Source organism: Panthera uncia (genome assembly GCF_023721935.1).
Source record: "Panthera uncia isolate 11264 chromosome B2 unlocalized genomic scaffold, Puncia_PCG_1.0 HiC_scaffold_24, whole genome shotgun sequence".
NCBI classification, from domain to species: domain Eukaryota; kingdom Metazoa; phylum Chordata; class Mammalia; order Carnivora; family Felidae; genus Panthera; species Panthera uncia.
Window position 1 is genome coordinate 118,592,828 of NW_026057580.1, and position 19,226 is coordinate 118,612,053.

The following is a 19,226-nucleotide window of genomic DNA, read 5'->3' on the forward strand; positions in this document are numbered from 1 at the left end:
GTCCGAGGGGGCGGGACACATACTGTCCGAGGAGGCGGGGCACCTGCCATCTGATGGGGCGGGGCACGGATCATCCGAGGGGGCGGGGCACAGATCGTCCAAGGGGGGGGGCATGGATCGCCCGAGGGGGTGGGGCACGGTACCTCAGAGGGTACCTACCGTCTGAGGGGGCGGGGCACGGATCATCCGAGGGGGCGGAGCACCTACCATCGGAGTCCTCCTGGCCAGGGTTGGAGACAAGCCGGCAATTGTCCCTGTCGTCTGGGACCCCGTCATTGTCATCGTCTGAGTCACAGGCATCACCCTGGCCGTCGTGGTCGTGGTCGGCCTGGTTGGCGTTGGGGATGTAGGGGCAGTTGTCTTGGTTGTTCTGGTGGCCATCGTCGTCGATGTCATCATTGTTGTCACACTGGTCTCCCACGAGGTCGTTGTCCACGTCAGTCTGGGGGACAGGGCAGGGAACGGGCTGAGCACCTGCCGGGTGGACGGGCGCCAGGCTGGTCGTGGCCGCAGACCTTGGGGCTGGGCCGCCCCCTGCTGCAGGCGAGCAGTGGAGTCTGCGACTTGGGCAGCACCCTGTGTGACCCAGCTACATGGACTCGCTTCCCGGAAAGAAGAGGCGGGAGAAGCAAGCGCCTTTGTGATGTCATCTGCAACAGTGTATCCCACAGACGACAGCAACACCTTACTTTCTGTGTCTTCCAGAGGCAAGTCTGGAAGAGAAGCCAGTCCCCACGTTTGTGTCAGGGAAACAGGCAGATAGCAGAGGGCGGGTGCCCGGTCCCCTCAGACAGGGAGGGCCCACGAACGCAGCCGTGGCCACCGAGATTGAAGCCTGCTCAATAAGTTTTCAATTAAAATTATTGAAAAGCCCACGCTGTCCCTGCGTGGCAGCACTAATGGAAAGCCACAAAGACACGTATATCCATGAACGATTAGGTGCCCTGACCCCCCCTTCTGCTCACACACACCCCCATCGGTCACCTAATCAATTACCTGATCAGGGTTGTGCACCAGGGGACAGTTGTCGCAGTGATCGCCCACGCCATCCCCGTCTGTGTCTCTCTGGTCCGTGTTGTAGACGTAGGGACAATTGTCCCGCTCGTTGAAGACGTCTGCAGATGTTCGGGGAAAATGAGTGTGCTAGCTTAGAAAGAGCACAGAGCTTTTCCCGGCACATTAAGTAACTTACAGCCGAACTTCGGTTTCATAAAAAAGGAGCTAAGAATACGGGAAAGTGTAAATATTATCAGATCGTGAAAGACCATATGTCAGGTTTCCCATTGAAGCCCAAGATGCCTTAGTTTAAAACAGAGCCACTCTCGGAGGCTTCCGGGTGATTCTGCATGGCAAGGAGCTGTCACCCGTGTTCACACGTGTCACCTCTGACCTCCCCGTGTCGAGTCTTTCCCCCGGATCCATTCCACAAACAGGCCGCGAGCCCGTAGGAACTGAGCATGGACATGCTACGCGGAGGAGCGTGCCCACGGCAGAGGCTGGCAGGTGCGATACCTTACTTCAAGAGCCCTGGAAGGGGATAGTGGATCCCAGGACACTGGGGCCGTGAGAAACCTGAATTTACAGCGGCAGCAGCAACCCCGTCCGATGGCACAGCCAACCCTCACGATCGCTGCATCGAGAGGAGCGCGCGGGACGGGCCGAGGCTCCTCTCGCCCGGGCCAGGTGGGGCCCGAGGGAGCAGGGCAGGGGGCAGCGGGAACAGACCCCCAAGAAGGGCTGGCGCGCGCTCCAGCCGCTGCCGAGACACAGAGAGGCGTGAGTCGGCTCAGCCTGCAGACGCCTGGTGGGCGGCGGGCGACCACTGCCGCTGGCGGATGGGCTCCTTTCCGGGGCACCGGCCTCTCCGGCTGAATGTGGCCTGATGGTGTCCGAGGCTCCTGACAGCCGGGGACGCTCGGGGTGCTTTGCCATGGCCGTGCCGTGAATAGCTGGAAGTAAGGGTGTGGGCAGAAAAAACCCGGGACAGGGCTGCAGACGCGCCTCCCTGCGGTGTGGTTTGGTGAGGACACAGGACGGAACACTTGGTTGGGCCTCTGACGGTGACGCGGTCACAAGTGCCAACAGGGGACACAAGCGTGAAGGACACAGGGCACAAGACTAGGGGCCTGGGTCACAGAAGGAAGATGCCACATCCGTGGTTTCACGAAGGGAGTTCCTGAGGCTGGCGACCCCGCCAGCGACCCCGGGAAGGACGGGCCTGGCGAGGCTGGGCTCCCGCGAGAACAGCTTAAGGCACCGTTTACCCTGGCACCGGTCTGCAGGTGCGGCTGAGCCTGTGTGGCACCCGCGGGACGGAGCGCCAGGTGGCAGACACGCGTCCGCGGCAGGGGCAGAACTGACCGTCTCCGTCAATGTCCACGGAGCACGCGTCGCCCTCGCCGTTGTTGTCCGTGTCGATCTGCGCCGGGTTGTGCACATACGGGCAGTTGTCACAGCGGTCCCCGACTTCATCTTTGTCATAGTCGAACTGGCGGGGGTTGAAGAGAAGCTGGCAGTTGTCCTACGGAAAGGCAAGGGAAGAGGTTGGGACACCGCGAGGACGTCGCTGGGCTGCACATCACTCACTCCGGGAGGATCAGACGACCCACACGGAGCCAGTCGGCCTCGGCCCCGCGCTTTCCTGCCGTCGAACCACTTTCTGATTATCTATGCGTCTGCCGCTGAAATGGAGAGATTTCGTGGCAGAGACGACATAACCGTATACGTCACGCTGAGAACAGGTCTGCCAGCGTCACGTGAGCGAGTGAGTGAGGGGTTAGTGGGTCAGGAGAGGCGGGTGTGGTGAGGCTGTGCGGAGACAGGCAGCCTAGTCGGTCCCTTCTGTGAATGTGAAGTCACCCGGTGGACAGTTTCCCCGCAGGTTTCAGTAAAGGCAAGCACATCGCTCATGGTGGGGACAGCGGCGCCCCAGCTGGCACCCACAGGAGGGCAGGCGGTCCCCTGCACGCAGACGCCCACGGCCAGTCGCGCTGGCCGGTCACCGCACGCTGCACACGGCCTGCGCCCTGTCAGGGCTGGGCTGCGTGTGCAGGATCGCAGATCCCGCCGAGTGCGGGGCCCCCGGGACAAAGCTCTCCTCCCCGCCACCCCCACCTTCTCATCGTCCACGCCGTCGTTGTCGTCATCATCGTCACAGGCGTCACCGGTGCCGTCCTTGTCAAAGTCTTCTTGCCCGGAATTCGGCAGCAGGGGGCAGTTGTCCTGCAATCAGAGGGCACACACGAGTCATAACAACACTCGGGGGGGGCGGAGGGTAAACCCTCGGGTACGGAGCTGACGGTGCCAGGGTCACGCGCTGTCCTCAGTGGGGGCGAGGCCAGGGACACGCGTGTTTCTCCTCAAGGCTGCCCTGGAGACGCCGCACCGCCGCCCGTGCTTCCAGACCGGGGAAGCTCGTGCCCCGTGCCCAGGACCCCGGCGGCCACGGGAGAGCAGAAACCCAAGGAGAGGGAGGGGCTGCCGCTCTGGAAGCCCGGAGGAGGGCCGAACCCCCGGAGACCTCTCACGTCCCGACGGCAGAGTCCCATTCTGCACATTCGTGCCCTCCGCCCTCCTCAGCCAACAGGTGCCAGGAGTCAAGCACAGACCTCTGTTCAGAATCCAGGGCATAGAGTCCAAATCCTCTCCCCCGTGACCGGCGTGATTAGAAAAATCACTTGGCTTCAACGAGCCGAGTTGTAATTCAAACCTGCGTGGCGGTGGTGAAGCGTGTATTTCAGTCGTGTTCACCCTTGGGTCTCAGAAGTTCCAGGGTGGCCTCCAGACAGATCCACAGGGACCTAGGTCCCATCGAGGCACGGCTCCTGGGGCCTGTCCGCAGCCAGCGAAGGGTTGGTGGCCCGGCTCCCCCAGTCCCACGAACGTGGGCGAAACCTGAGTTTCTCCGGCAAGTTCCCTCACTGAGAGCAGAAGCCCAGGTGGGGCGGGGGTGCAGCTGGGAACCACCTCGCACCCCCAGCTCTTCAGACCGACAGATTGTCTGCAAGTGGCCACAGTGGCCCTGAATGGGACTTCCTGGAGCCAGTGGGAGGTGGGGGGGGGGGGGGCGGCGGGGGGAGCAGAGGGGGGAGGGGAGGCAGGAGGTGGAAGCAGGGGGGAGGCAGGAGGCCAGCGCTCACCTTGATGCAGTGGTAGGTGGCATTGGTGGAGCACACCAGGTTCTTGTTGGGCCAGCCGTCCAGGTCCGAGTCCTCCCCGCAGATGAGCCCGTCTCCCGCGTAGCCCGTCTGGCACTCACACTTGTACATGGGGTCGCTGAAGTGTCCCAGGTAGATGCACTCCGCGTGCTTGTGGCAGGCGTGAGTCTTGTCTTTGCACGGGTTCTCAGGCTCACACACCTGCGGGAAGGCGGCCTCGTGGTTAGGACGCACCGAGACCCCACCCCTCACCTGCGGGTCTGAGGCCGACGCTCCGGGACAAGGGCAGGGGTGCAGGGCCCCGCCCGCCGGGTGCCGCAGGGACCCGGAGCCTCGGAGCTGTGCTCTCTGCTCTCCAGAAGCGACCCTGAGGTCCAAGCCCGCAGGTGACCGTGCGGGGTCGCCAGCATACAGTGGTCACGCCGGTCCTCTCGGGCTCCCTGCGGGAAAGTTCAGGTCTGCCCCCGCCAGGCTGATCGGTCAGGGTGGCGGACAGGCTCTGACAGCCCTCCGCCTGCTTCCCAGGAGTCAGCACCCCTTGCCTCCTCGCCCAGGGAGGCCGCCTGGTATTCTCTGACTGCCCCCCAGTGCTCTGGGGTCTTCCCGACTGATTTACAGCCTTTTCCCAGAACACAAGCGGTCGGTTGCTCACCTGCTTCTCCGTCCTGGCCACCTCCAGGCCGACGCCAAAGGGCTGGGTCCCTTTGTAGCGAGGGGGGCACGGCAGGCAGTGGAAGCCGGGATTGGTGTTGATGCAGCGCTGGGCTCTGCCCACGGTGAAGCAGACGTCGGTGACCACGGCACACTGCGGGATGAGCGGGGGTGAGCACCGACCCCGGCTCCGCGGGCACCCCTTCCCCGGGCCGGGCACCCACCTCGTCCAGGTCCTCACAGTGTGTGCCGTTGCCCAGGAAGCCCACGGGGCAGGCGCCGCAGGACCAGGAGCCGTCTGGAAAGCTGCTGCACTCGGCACCGGGGAAGCACGGGTTGGACAAGCAGCCGTCTGCGAAGGACGACACAGAGCGGGGTCGGCTCGGGCGGGCGCACCCGGGAGGCCGCCGGGACGCAATCATCTGCGCCCGGGGAGGCGTCTGTCCAGCACCCGGGTTCAGTAAGGGGAAACTGAGTCACTTGGTATATGCTGGCAACGTGCTTGCCCTCCCAGAATTTATCTTTAAATAGTAAAAGATAGGGGCGCCTGGGTGGCTCGGTCGGTTAAGCGTCCGACTTCGGCTCAGGTTACGATCTCACGGTGCGTGGGTTCGAGCCCCGCGTCGGGCTCTGTGCCGACAGCTCGGGGCCTGGAGCCCGCTTCGGATTCTGTGTCTCCCTCTCTCTCTGCCCCTCCCTGATGCACACTCTGTCTCCCTCTCTCTCAAAAATAAATAAACATAAAAAAAAATAGTAAAGATAGAGGCTGCAGGCGCATAGGCGCATGGGGGGCTGGTGCGTGATTGTCGTCACGCAGGATGTTCCACGAAACCGTGGAGGAGCACGGCTGTTAAAAGCAGTTGTCCTCATGAGCATAGAACTAATCTCTCCCTTCTATATTTCCTACTTTTCTACTTTTTATGTCTTCTATTTTTATGTTTTTAACCAGAATAAAAACGCGGTGGCTTCTTCAGAGGGGCTGAAGCGTGCAGACCACAGGGACACAGGCGCTTTCGTGTCCCGCCCGCACACCCACCTACAGGACAGCTCCTCTTATTGCACATCTGACGCTCTTGGACGTCCCCCACGCAGTCCTTGCCCCCGTGCTGGGGCTCGGGGCTGTTACAGACGCGCGTCCGCTCCCGGATCCCTCCGGCACAGGTGACCGTGCAGGCTGACCACGGGGACCAGGGGCTCCACCGGCCGTCGACTGAGGGCAGAGAGCACAGAGGGTCAGCGCGGAGCCTGACCTACACGGGGGCTCCCGGTGGGAGGGAAAGAGCCGGGATGGAGCGGGGTCTCCAGACGTGGGAGGGAAACTGGAAAGAGCATCCTTTCCTGAACCTGAGCTCGGGGGTGATGCGGACGACAGGTTTCAGCTGGCTTTGTTTTCCCTCCCAGGGGGAGAAGTCCCACAGACCGGGGTCTAGAGGCGGAAAGCTGCCCACACAGGCACACCTGCCAGGTGAGGGGTGCTCGCATCTGAAACGTCCCATGAAGCTCAAGTTCATCTTACTGGACAACTTGGCAGCGAGAGGATCACCCTGCACTCCCCTTTTCCCTGGCTGTCTCTGCACTTCATGAACGGGGCTTCCGGAACAGGGTCCTGGCACCCCGGGGCCCGGGGCCAGCTGGCTGCAGGCTGCAGGGGGCCGTCTCCCGAGACCCCCTGTTCCATGCTGTCTACCCATCCCCCGGTAAAGGCACGTGTCACACTGCCCAGGGGTCAGGCTGACTTGTCCCTTAGTTAGCAGTAATTTAACTGAGCTGGTTCACCATCAGGATGTACCCTCAGGCCAGCTCCGGCAAGGAGCCAGCCAGGGGACAGCACGTCTCTTCTGCCCAGTCCTGCGCGGGCCCACCCCCCGCCTCCACCCCACTTACTTGGACACGGGGTGCCCTGGCAGCCTTTGGTCTCCCGGCCACTCCCCTTGCAATTCTTGCCCCCCATCTGGGGGACGGGCGAGTTGCAGAGCCGGATGCGAGTGATGTTGCCCACGCCGCAGGTCACAGAGCAGGAAGACCACGGCGACCAGTGGCTCCAGCCCCCGTCCTGCCGGACTAACACACAGAGGAACACAGAGACATCAGGGTGAGGCAGGGGCTGGCCGTCCCAGGCGTCTGCTCACGCCCAAGCCGGAGAGCCCGTCCCTGCGATCCGGCCCCGCCCTGCGGACGAGGAGTGGCCTCTGACACTCACTTCGGTGGTCACACTTGCCCAGGCTGCACGCCCGCGTCTGGATGGACGGCCCCAGGCAGGTGTTGCTGGTGACATCACACGACCGCCCTCTCTGCTGGGTGCCCGACCCGCAGGTGGCAGAGCACTGGGTCCACTCCGCCCACGGGGACCAGCCCTCCTCGCCGTCCAGCGCTGGTGGGAAGCACAAGGGCCTGTCGGGCCTCTGCCCACCCTGCCACGGACGGACCGCCCGTGAAGTGGCCCACGAGGCAGAGTCCGTGCGCTCGGGAGAGCAGGTGTGCCCCCTCCCATGAGCAGGGTCCCCGGCGGGGCAGACGCCCACACCTGGGTCGGGACTCAGAGCTGCTCTCCCCAGCAAGACGGAGGGCACGTGGGGATGCCCACGGAGAGTGACAGAAGCCAAGAGGCCTACTGTCCCCGCTCTGCACTGCTCCCTCCTTGCCAGGTGACACGACAGGACCCTGAACTCCGAGGTCGTGGGTGTGGACGGCCTCGGGGTGAAGTGGCCCTGATCCCTCCCCTCCATCCCGCTAAGCCCCTCCACCGCCTGCGGGTCACCGGGAAGACAGCAAACAAGCAGGAGGCGGACGAAGCAGACGGAACCCCCCGCTCCTCGCACACTAACAGCGGAAGCAGGAAGGACAGCATTCTCCCTCCACGAAGGACGGGTTGGCACAGGTCGCCGGCGGGCAGGTGATTTGGTGGCAAACGGTTTTAAATTTCTGCAAGCAGAGAAAGGTGTCTGTGTGACCCTTATGTCTCCAAAAGCAGGCGTCAGGGCAAGGGCGGGACTCAAGGGCCCGGAGGGCGGCTGTGCCCGTCCCGACGCCGCAGGCCCTGGAAACAGAGGAGGGCCTTCTGCACACCGCAGGCCGGGGGACCAACCTGGCGGGCGCTGCCCGACCCCCGAGGCCGCCATCGTGAGAACGGGGTGTGTTCGCCGAGGGGAAGAGGCTAAGCTACCCACTGACCTCTGTGTGGGCAGTGACCTGCACCCCCAGGCCCCCAGGAGCAGCCTGAAGCTGCACACGCCCGGCCCCCTCCCGCCTCCCGGGAGACACCAGCCGGACCGGTCACCTCCTGGAGCTTGTCTCTCGTGTGCGACGCGGTGAGGTGGGCTGGAGCCCTACTTACGGTCAGTGCCCCGTGCCCGCCCTCGTATCAGCTGTCCCGGCGCACCTGCGCGCGTTTGCGGCCAGCAGGGGAGACCAGGGAGCCCGCCTCCCTGCCCCGCGCAGAGGTGTCCCCGGCCCTCACCTTGCAGGTGCATTTGGTGCAGCTGTCCACCACCCAGGTTTCATTTTCCGCGAAGAAGCGGCCGTCCTGCCAGCAGGCGGACATGTTCCTGGTCTTGGGCGGGCCGCCGATGAGCTCCCAGAGGACCTGGTTGTCGTTGGACTGGAAGATCGAGGGAAACGTTTACGTGTGGGCGGAAGCAACGTCCTCATCGCGCTCACAGACGGGAGAGGAGGCTCCTCCCTCAGGGAAGGATGCCCCCGGCCCGTGTAGCACTGACTGCCGTGCGGCCGGCTCTGCGGGAGGAGAGCTGGGGCCACGTGAGGCCTCGCCACGCGGGGTCACGTCCCAGCGATCCCAGCGGGCTGCCGACCGCCTGTCACCCTCCAGGGGTGCTCCACTCACGTGGCCGCGTCCCACGGCGTCTGCCCGCCCTCCTCTGAATCCCTACCTCTTCCTCCTGCACACAGTGGGTGCTCAGAGGGAGGCAGTGGGTGCGGGCGGGGGTACTGTTTGAACTCTTGCCCCCATTCCTGCCCCAGGGGCACACACCTGCTGGAAAGTTCCGGAAGAGGCACAGCCTCCTCCGGGTGCTTCCCCACCCGCGCGTCCTGGCCGTGCCCATTCTCCCGACCGCCCACGGAGTGGGGGTGATCGGGTCCCACCCCATCCCCAGCCCCTTGACGTGGAGCAGAGGGTGGGGACGGCTGCCCGCCGAGCGGCTGTGCGACGCCACCAGGGCGTGAGGCGACCCCAGACCCGCAGACCTTCCCGGCCACTCTTCCCCGCTGCCCCTGTCACTTCTGTTAGGCACCATGTGTTCCCGTCCCCTGGGCCCAGCTGAGGGCCTGTCTCGGGTCACGCAGCTACAAGAACATGGCTCCCATCAGTGCCCTTTTCTAAACCTGAAGGGACCCAAGACGGTGTTTTCCTTCTGACGTCCCCTTACGTCCCGGACCTGCGGCCAGTCCTCCCACACCCATCCTGTTCAGGCTCGGGGACACGAGCGTCCCCCGGGTAAGAGCCATCCTGGAGGACGTGGAGCCACAGGTATCTGTCGTTCAGGGTCCTCTGCCCGCCCGCCTGCCCTCCACTGCCCTGCGCTTGGGCCAAGCGCCTTGTCAGTGCATCAGAGGGGGCTTGTGGGTGAGGTCGCGCCTGTGTGGCAGGAAGCAGCCGCCAGGCACCCACCACTTTCCGCAGGTTCTCGTGAAGCTGGTTCACGATGACGTGCAGCCCCGACAGCTCGGTGATCATCGTGCCCAGTTCCTCGCAGGAGCGTTCGCACACCTCCGGCCTCCTGTGCGCGCCTGGGCCCGCGTACTCCGTGGCCACCTGAGGGCTCAGGTGCAGTGTCTCCGTGTTCTCGCTGATGGCGTTGGCTTCGGCTGCGGGAAGCAGTGGGTGCAGTGAGCACGGGGGAGAGCGGCCGCGCAGATGTGGGCTTGGGACGGAACGAAAGAGCGAAACACTGGGGCTGGGGCTCTGCACCCACATGTGGCTCAGGCAGAGGAGAGGTGACCACCTCCTTTGCTGACAGCCGTCCCTGTGCCCCGGAGCCTGCTCCCCAGCACGTGTCCCCGCAGCTCCTCGCTCACCCTGTTCTCTATCCAAACACCCTTTGTTTTGGCCATTTGCTCCGCATCAAGATGGATGCAGCCGGCGGTCTTCACGCCAAGAAGTGTCCACCAAACCTCACCTGCCTCTCCCTCATTCCCGTGTCCTCTGGAGGGAAGGGCAGACGCCCTCAGAAGCACGACCTTGGGGACTCCCCCTCGCTGCCCCTGAAACCGCACAAACCCCCTGGGGCTCTCGCATGGGACGTACGTGGCCAGGACACAAACAGCAAACTACTTGGGCCGGTCCGGAGACAGGCGTCATCCCCCGAGGGAGCCGGGCCGGCCCAGCCATGCCCCCAACCCTCCAGTCACTGTCACAGGAGTGAAATGCCCTGTTTCTCTCAGCATCTCACTACTGAGTTACACCTTCTGGAAGCTACAGATCTGCCAGGACTACTGCTGGGGACTTACTACTTGGTCATGAATCCTTGCCGCAATCACTCTGACCTCGGGAGTTCCCCTGGCTTACTGCATGGAAAAGGGCACAGACCACATGGACATAAACGCATCAGTCACTGACCATAGGTATCAGATGGGAAACGGTCCCGCACCCACAGATGTGCCCCGGGGCCTGATTTCAGACAGACCTGAGCAGGACAAGACAACACACAGTCAGGGCGTCTACTCCCCCTGATGAAAGGCCTGGCAGGGTCGCCCGGGGGCAGAGCTGGGACCGGGACCGGGGCGCCCTTCCCCCCCTGCCCACAGAGCAGACCACCAGGCATGACGCTCAGCTTTTACGTAAACACAAGCACAGTCTGTCCGTCAGGGTCCCGAGAGCCGCTCTCTGCCTCCGTGTTGTTGAGCCTTCCCGGAGGGGTTAGTGTCATACGTCTGTTCACTATCTTAGCCCTTCCTGAAACTTTTGCTTTTTAATGACCACTTCCTCCCCCGAGAAAGTCAGCGGCTAAAATCACAGGGGCCAATAGTTTGCACGTTAGCCAAGCTGCAGACACGGGGTGAGGTCTGAGTCGCAGTGGCTGCGGCAAACGAGGGGCCGGTCACAGGAGCCATTATAAATGTCCCTTCACGCCACAGTCCGGCCAAAACGCGCTGTTCTAATCCTCACCTGCCCTGAATTTCCACTGAGTGAGTGAGGAAGATCTGCAGAGGGACAGAGGACAGGGCAGAGGGACAGGGGACAGGACAGAAGGACAGGGGATAGCCTCAGACAAAGATGAGGCCTCCGTGGGGGACCCTCAGCCGCCAGCCAGATGCAGGCCGAGGGACAGAGCGGGCATCCCCACGCCTAAGATGGGGGAGTGACAGCTCCCAGCTCCAGGGGGGGTGCGGGTCCCTGAGCCGCACCTGTGCGTTACGGACATCACATCCTATGTATTCCTGACACGCTGATCATGAGAAAACGATTTATCTTTGTCATAATTTACAGTTGACATGAGGAAGGGGCCTCGGTGCAAATAAATCACAACGTGAACCATATTGGGAGACTCTCGGCCCAGGTGGGCACACAGGTGGTCACACACGGCAGCGGTGGGACCCCCGGAGCCTCTGTTTCTTTATGGTAAAGTGAACGAGCCTGTCTCTAAGGTGTTTTGAAGATTCAGTGACACACTGAGTTTAAAGAGCCCAGCAGAGTGAACTTCATAAATTAAATGCTCAAGAAAATGTAGGCAATTATGGCTGGAGGTAAATTCAAACTGCGATTAGCATTCGATGCAGGATTATCTGTCAATGGTTCAGGCAGCGAAAATGTTTCCAGAATAGGGCTGTGTCAATAGCCGTGAAGAGTGAAGAAAACCTCCATCAACGTAGCCGACAGATACCCATGCTGTTACCCAGAGAGATGATCGTCACCCATTAACAGACAGGAAAATTTTCGTGTAATCATGTTAAAATGCAGAGATTGGTCTTTTGGTTTATGAAATTGATTATTTTGTATTATTAAAATATGTTCGAAATTACTGTTTCAAGCAGTTTATCATTTTCAGATGTCAACATGTCCGAGTTGACCAGCTAACTCCTTCAGAGACAATAACGGCACTTTATTACAATATTTTTTCTTAAATCCCCACTAGCCCCCCAATACACATGCACACACACACACACACACACACACACGGGCACGCAAATGCATGTACAGGCGCACTCACCCACGCGCGGATACACGCACTCACACACGTGCGCATACACGCTCCCGTCGCAGCAGAAATCCATCCGAGACGAGAAATGAGATGTGAAATACACTGTTCAAAACACACCTACCTCCCTGACTTTGCTGACAACCTTTCTTGCTTAGAACATCTTCCACTGAGTTTTCGAACACTAAGTAGATGTTCTGCAGCAAACCCTGGAATGCACGTGAGGAGACAAATAGAGCAACAGATACACATCAAACGATGCCAAGCTAAACGACGTTTTAAAAACACAAGATGTCATCTTATTCCTGTGCTGCTACACGCAGCAGGCTGGAACTCTCTTTATCGTGGGTCAGTCTGGTGTCTGGCTGACGGGCTCGGAAGGGCACGCGGTCCCGGACGTGGACACTCGGTCTCAAAGGTGAGCGTCTGTGCTCCCACGGCAGGGCCACGGGGGCTTCCTGACGGCCACCAGAAGTCAGTTCAACAACCGGGTAAGGACGCCAGCCTCGGGCTCAACTGAATTTAAACGCACGATCGTTTCCCCAGAAGACACACGATAACGTGCCAACACTGCGCTGTAGGTTCTAAACCCGTGTGGTTTTAGAAAGATCTTCCAAAAACTATTTTAACATGAACATATTTTAAGATGAACATGGAATTTTTCCCTCATAAACCAACAGCCCTCTCCTGAAAAAGCATGGCTCTTACTCTGCTCTCCTCGCCTCTCAGTGCTAAACGGGGAGTCTGGAGATTACCAGAACATTCCAAGGGGGCCGACTCCTTGGCCATCAAATCCGTCTTCGGCCGGAAAAACGACGGCCGTTTGCCCAGGTAAAAAGCACACCGGGACCACGTGCCCTGCTTATTTGTGGTTTAGAAAGGGGGGTGTTATCTGTGCGTGCATGTGTGTGTGTGTGTGTGTGTGCGTGTGTTGTCCATGTGAGTGTGAGTGTGCACACATGTGCATGAGTACGGTGTTCGTGCACACATGTGTGTGATTGGGTGTGTCAGTGCGTGCACCTCTGCGTGTGCTCTGTGTGTGCGTGTGCACGTGTGTGGTGTTGTCTGTGTGGGTGTGTGTGCACATGTACAGTGTGTGCACATGGGTGCCATTGGGTGGGTGGGTGTGTGCACATGCGTGTGATTGGGTGTGGGCGTGTGTATCCATGTGGGTGCGTTTGTGTGCACGCGCGTGTGTGTGTGTGCCTGCACGTGGCGGGAGCCCACGTATGTCTGCGTGGTGCGTGTCTCCCGGGCCTGACCTCTTCCAACACGGCATCACGTTAAGAGATGCCCTCGCCGCTCAGCCCCCAGCAGAGCCCGTCCCCGTGCCTCGTGCCGCGGCCGCGACCCTGCTGTACGTACCCGGAAGTGATTGTCTCGAGCAGAGCCTTTGGCCACATACATCCTGCTCTTTTCTGTCCGCAGCCGCTCGTAGAAAGGCTCGTCCAGCGTGAAACTGTCGATCAGGTCGCAGCCCACGTACAAGCTGTAGGTCTCCCCCGTCACCTGCACGGTGATGTTCTTCCACTGGGAGTCAGCCAGGCCCACGTCCTCCAGGGAGATAACGTGCTGAGCGCCGTCTATCCAGTAGGTGAGGTCCAGCGTGTCGGCCGGGCCGTTGGACACGATCTCGAACTGCCTCTGGGAGGCGCCGGGGCCCTCCAGAGCCAGGAGCGTGCCCCGGGACTTGGGGTCCTGCTTCAGGCTGGCCGTGAGAAAGAAGCCCTCTTTCTGCCTCACGATCTTGGCGATCTTGCTGAGGTAATCTGCGCTCACGGGTGGGATGTAGTCAAAGCGGACAAAACGATACGCTGGCACGTTGGGGTCAGGCCCCCGGAACTGCTTGGCCCCAATGGTCTTCCGGTTTATGTTGCTGATGCTGAAAAGGTTGAAGGCGGTGTCCTCGTCCTGGTCACCAGCTGCCCGTGGGGACAGAGCAGGGAGGTTACCGCGGGCACGAACCCGGAGGGGCCTTTTTACACACGGGGCAGCAGACCCTGATCCCAGGGGGTGTCCCCTTTCCGCTGGGTGCTGATGGCAGCTCTTATGCGGCACCGTCACCCTCTCTGTCCCCGGGCCGCTACCCACAGTGGGGCCCCGGAGGCAGCTGCTGCTCGTGCTGCTCGTCCGGGCCCGTTCGGGAGCGAGCCGGCGCCAGAAGGCTGTGTCCCGATCAGCCCGCACTCCGCAGCCAGGCCTCCTGGGGGGACGCAGCGCTGCCCTGATTTGGGCCCTGGGGCACCTTCCGGAACCCGTCCCGCACCGGGCTCTCTGCTGCTCTCCCACCCAGATCTGAGGCTTAGGCGCAGCCCTGCTTCTACCATTTGATTGCCCAGAAAAAATTCCTGCAGAAGAAATGCGTCTTTGTCCTTGCTATCCACGCTCTCTCCGTCGCTCTCTTATGGAGACCACCTGACTCCCACAAGTTACGCTGGTGTCTCCATTTGCGGAAGTTTATCCGCAACCCCGCCGAGCACCCCGGGGAAGGCTCTGAGACAGCGGGAGTCTCAGGCCTGCGAGTAAAGGGCTTTAAGTCACCATCTGGATGACCGGACCTTCCCAAAATGTAACAGGGTAGACGATTCAACGCGATTCACTGAGCAGGAAGTTTAAACGAAGCATGGCTTTTCATCCCCTGTGCGGCGAATCAAAGCACGAGCTTCAGAGCTGCTTACAGAGGTGTCAGCCGGCCACCACCTTGGCAGAGCCGCTGGGCAATCCGCCAAAATGCTTAAAGAGTTAACAGCTCTGACTCAGCAACGTTCCTTTTGGAACCTGTCCTGAGGATATAATCTCAAATACCGGGAGAGACGTAGTCACAGCTGGGTTCCCTGTGGCGTCACTTACACTGGCGACGCTGGAGTAATGCTGTACCTGGAGACTGGTCTAAACAACAGCACGATCTACCTTTGGATGGAATATTATCCAGTCATTAAAGGCCATGTTGTGTGAAAATAAGCACACGGAAAAACACTGATGTTGCATTTTCAAGTAGGAAAAAAAGTAGGAAGAAAAGAAGTTATAGAACACCAGGCCCTTCCAGTGTTAGAAACTCAGCGTGTAAAAATATAAAAGCTGACTGTGCATGGCCAGTGTTGTGTCACCAGACGAAAGAGTGTGTTTCTCTAATACCTAGATTTTCCAAAAAGAGAGAATTTCCTACTGGGGCACCTGAGTGGCTCAGTCATTTGAGTGCCTGACTCTTGATTTGGGCTCGGCTTGTGACCTCGTGGTTCGTGAGATCGAGCCCTGCGTCAGGCTCCATTCTGTCAGTGCAGAGCCTGCCTGGGATTCTCTCTCCCTCTCTCTCTGCTCCTCCCCCCCCACTCATGCACATGCACTCTCTAAGTTAATTAATTAAGTAACAAACTTAAGCAAAGATTTAAAAATAAGGAATAATTTCCTCTTACGTGGACTCAGAAGTGAGTAAATATTTATTTAAAAGGAAGTTCTGAATGTTCTACCCTGGTAGGAACCTCAGCCACAGCCTTACCTGCGGGGGCGCGAGCGGCCCCGACAAGCAGAGCCACTGTCCACACTCACCTCGCGCGCCGGACGCAGCCCAGAGGGCGAGCAGGACCAGATCCCAGAGCATCCTGCTTCGGCGGAGGAACCCTGCGGACAAGCCAGGCCCTGGTTACGCGGGCGCACAACACGCACGGCAGTGATTTCCAGTGTCGACCGCAGTCTTCACCCACACGAACGTTTACGCGGTTTGTGCCTCGAAACCAGCAGTAAGTGCATTTGTGGGAAGTAAAAGCCGGGTAAGAAACGGGCCTTTCAAGTGGGGCTCTTCCGACTCGAGCTCCTATCACTGGACGAGCGTTTGTTGGCAAAGCAGGGCGCTGATCACATTCCCAATATTCATATTGTCTGATCTCACGACGACCCGAGAGGCAAATACTATTGTTATCATCCCCATTTTGCGGACGGGTAAGTGAAGGACCGGAAAAGTTAAGCGCTGGCCCAGAGCAAGGCCGCTGGTGAGCGTGGCCAGGCCTGAAACCCAGGGAGTGTGAGTTTAGAAAAATTCCGGCACCATCGAGACAATAATCTACGAAGGCACCGTTGAGCAGATGGCCAAGAAGAAAAAAGTCAGGCCTAACTTAGAATAAACCTTAACTGTACGCAGGAGAAATAAACTGAACTCGGTGTGTCCCAACCACAGGAAAACATAGCATTCTACTTAGCAATCGCTTTTACTCGGCTGTTCTATTTTCCTGCGGGCCTGTTTTTCCATTCTTGAGGATTTTCAGTTGGCATGGTTCAGGCCAGCAGACGCCGGGCCGGGAGTCAGGAGACCTGGACGGAAGCCCGCTCCGCCGTTAACCCCTGCCCCGCCTCGGGGCTCCCGTGCCAGCATCTCGCAGGGGCGCGCGGGGCACGGAGCTCCCTCCCAGCGGTGGGCGGCATCCGGCTCTGAATCAAAGCCAAACCGAGACCCCGGCCCGGCTCTCAGACGACGGCAAAGCTCGTTAGCGCCTCGGGGTCGCGGAAATCCTAAGGAGTGCCCCCCCGCCCCCCAGAAGCATCTGGTAAACTGGAAACAGTCATCCTCCTGGGCTGGAGGAATGTTCCCCAGGAGAAGAGGCCACTCTGCAGGCCCCTGGGATCCCTCCGGAGTCCGGCTCCCGCCGCTCACAACCTCCTCGCAAACAAGTCGGGGCGTCGTTGTTCTCACGTGGCCCCGGCGAGCGGCCGGCCCCGGCGGGCAAGCCCTCGCGGCCCAACCTCCCTGCCTCAGTTTCCTCACCTGCAGAATGAGGAATAGTTGTGTAAATCCCGTGCCAGACAAGGTCACCGTGAGAAATGAGTTCGGCGAGTTAACACTGTAGAGGCTCACGCGGCACGGTGGGCGCAGAGGCATCTGCTGAACGTGCCGCGTGGCTGTCCCCCTGGCCCGCTTTTCCCGCGGCTCTCCGGGGGGCAGCCGTGCCGCTAATAGGTTCCTCAACGGACTGAGCCACACGCGTCAACACTCGGGTGCTCGGAGCCACACGCGGCGCTCAGTGAGCGCCGCGTTCGTGCTTTAGGAGGAAACGGGGCCAGCGCCTCCGGAACGCCTCCCCTGTGTCCCCTCGACCAGATGCGTGCCGTCTGTCCCCGCGGAGGGGACGCCTGGCTCTGGCAAACCGGGCTCCGTCCAAAATGAGCTTTTTCAAGTCCTGGGGGCCCAGCTTCCCAAGTGTCAGCTACACAGCGTAAACGGAACTCCGTTCCAACAAAATCAAGCCCTCTGCCCCCTGGAAGCGGAGCGGCTCTGCCGTCGGTCACATGAGTGAGAGGGACCCACGGTGTCCGGTGCGAGCGCGACGGCGGCAAGGGCTCAGCGGGACCAGGAATCCCTGGGCCAGCCGTTCCGTGCCCACGGCTGGCCCGCGGCAGCACCCGGGCCGTGTCACGTCCTAGGACACGCAGTCGGGCACCCGGACGCACACTCACGGTGTGTCCGTGGCCCCATCTTCTCCAAAGACTTTCTGCAGCAGGATGGGATCAGAACTCACACAGATGTGTTCACGCCCGTTTGTACGAGCCATCCGAGCAACGGTCACCACCGGGAGGTGTGCGGTCCCTCCCTCGAGAGGGGCCCGGTCACACGGGAGCCTCCTGCCCCCCGTGGCTCAGCAGCGCCTTCTGGTGCCGCCCGGGCCTCTCCTGGTGCTGATCGGCCCCCGCTCGTAGCCACAGCCGGAAGGGGGTCCCCGGGCTCCTCACACACCCACAGCGTACGCTGCTCCTCCCTGATACTCAAGCACACTCTCACTGTCAGAGACGCCGAGAATTGGAGTGTCTGTAACCTCTCTCGTGACCGTTTTCACTTTTTCAGGAGGGCTTTTCTCTGACGCCCTCCCCAGGGTCCCCCATCAATGACCAAGACACAAGCGTGCGCCCCGGCTCACGGGCAGGTACGCTCGCAGAAGGCACCAGGACCGTGGGACCAGACCACCTCCGAGGGAGCCCGTGGCGCGGCCGCTGCGGACGCGAGGCTTCCAAGTGCGAAGACGCGTTAACGGTCAAGCTTCACCTTACAGCATAGATCGGTTTGCACTTTTCCTTCTCCCCCCTCAGAAACCAAGACAGCCTTTTCTGAAAATTAAAGTACAACGCAGTGGCTTTCTAATAACTTTTACAAGGTAAATCTTTTATACAGTTCTTACCTGGGACGCCGAACGGCTGTGGCGAGGGCTGACTGGGTGCCGGGGACGGAGTCCGGAGGACCAGGTCCACGGCGTGCGGAGCGGGGGTCGGCAGCCTCCTCTTTATATGCTCCGGTCTCCTGGGTGGTGCTGTCAGTCAGACCCGGGAGGAAGCGCGCTCAATCCATCCTTCGAAGCAGTGACATAATCCCCCTCCGATCTCGCATTCGCTCCGAGCACCTGGCACACGGGTGCTGGGCTGCCCGCTCCCGCCGGCCCCTCCAGCTGGGGGACGGCAGAGGCGGAGCCACGGGAGAGGGGAAGGCAGGCAGGCGCTGGCTTTTCCTGTCTTCTCTCAGGAAATAAAACGCTATAAATACAACCAGCGAGGTTGGCTGCAACTCCCCGTTTCGGCTTCAGAGACAGAATGCAAGTTCCAGGGTTTAAACAAGTTTCACACCGGCCGGGCTGAGGAGGTCTTTCCAAAGCAGACAAGTCACGACCGAGAAGACGCAAAGCATACGCCGCCGGGGTCGATGTGCTGAGGAAGTTATTCTGTGGCTGAATTAATTTATCATGTGCAGAATAAATATTTAACCTAAAGGGAAGTCGGGAAATGTTACTTTCTGCAGTTAGATGACTAAGAAATAGGACAGAGAGGATCCACATCCCACATCGTGTGCTGGCTGCACCCCTAGGAGGCCTCCCCTGCAGGGGCCCCGGGCGGGGCCACGTCCGGCCGCCACTTCATCCCCAGTGGCACAGACAACCCATCATCAGCTTCCGTGGGCTCAACTAAAGGGACAGCCTGCAGAATAAAGACTTGTGAATCCCAACAGTGGTAGCAGTCAGACACCCTGCCCTCCCCAGAGCTCACCATCTCCTGGGCCAGTGTGGACAGTGGTCAGAGGAAAGAGGAGGTAGACAGAGGGAGGAGGTAGACAGAGGGAGGAGGTAGACAGAGGGAAGAGGTGGACAGAGGGAGGAGGAGGTAGACAGAGGGAGGAAGAGGTAGACAGAGGGAGGAGGTGGACAGAGGAAGGAGGAGGTAGACAGAGGGAGGAGGTGGACAGAGGGAAGAAGAGGTAGACAGAGGGAGGAGGTGGACAGAGGGAGGAGGAGGT

The 19,226-nt window shown here is 60.5% G+C and overlaps 1 protein-coding gene and 1 long non-coding RNA gene across 2 annotated transcripts in view; one reads left to right on the forward strand and one right to left on the reverse strand.

Moving 5' to 3' along the window:
* THBS2 (thrombospondin 2) overlaps positions 1 to 16,670 on the reverse strand; it is a 20,569-nt gene extending 3,899 nt beyond the window's left edge. Inside the window, exons 1-16 of the mRNA XM_049654610.1 lie at positions 15,509 to 16,670; positions 13,328 to 13,884; positions 12,087 to 12,171; positions 9,436 to 9,632; positions 8,266 to 8,406; positions 7,634 to 7,730; positions 7,009 to 7,179; positions 6,693 to 6,869; positions 5,845 to 6,018; positions 5,033 to 5,160; positions 4,810 to 4,962; positions 4,140 to 4,358; positions 3,115 to 3,222; positions 2,362 to 2,521; positions 997 to 1,115; positions 208 to 442 (exon numbers count right to left, since the gene is read on the reverse strand). Of these exons, the coding sequence (XP_049510567.1) occupies positions 208 to 442; positions 997 to 1,115; positions 2,362 to 2,521; positions 3,115 to 3,222; positions 4,140 to 4,358; positions 4,810 to 4,962; positions 5,033 to 5,160; positions 5,845 to 6,018; positions 6,693 to 6,869; positions 7,009 to 7,179; positions 7,634 to 7,730; positions 8,266 to 8,406; positions 9,436 to 9,632; positions 12,087 to 12,171; positions 13,328 to 13,884; positions 15,509 to 15,560 (2,773 nt within the window). The 5' untranslated portion in view covers positions 15,561 to 16,670. The remainder of the gene's footprint in view (positions 1 to 207; positions 443 to 996; positions 1,116 to 2,361; positions 2,522 to 3,114; positions 3,223 to 4,139; positions 4,359 to 4,809; positions 4,963 to 5,032; positions 5,161 to 5,844; positions 6,019 to 6,692; positions 6,870 to 7,008; positions 7,180 to 7,633; positions 7,731 to 8,265; positions 8,407 to 9,435; positions 9,633 to 12,086; positions 12,172 to 13,327; positions 13,885 to 15,508) is intronic.
* Positions 1,104 to 7,015, forward strand: LOC125939068 (uncharacterized). The gene is made up of 5 exons (XR_007462928.1): positions 1,104 to 1,683; positions 2,484 to 2,764; positions 5,758 to 5,969; positions 6,210 to 6,273; positions 6,815 to 7,015. It is a non-coding gene; the product is annotated as an uncharacterized LOC125939068 (long non-coding RNA).
* Positions 16,671 to 19,226: the final 2,556 nt, after the last annotated feature.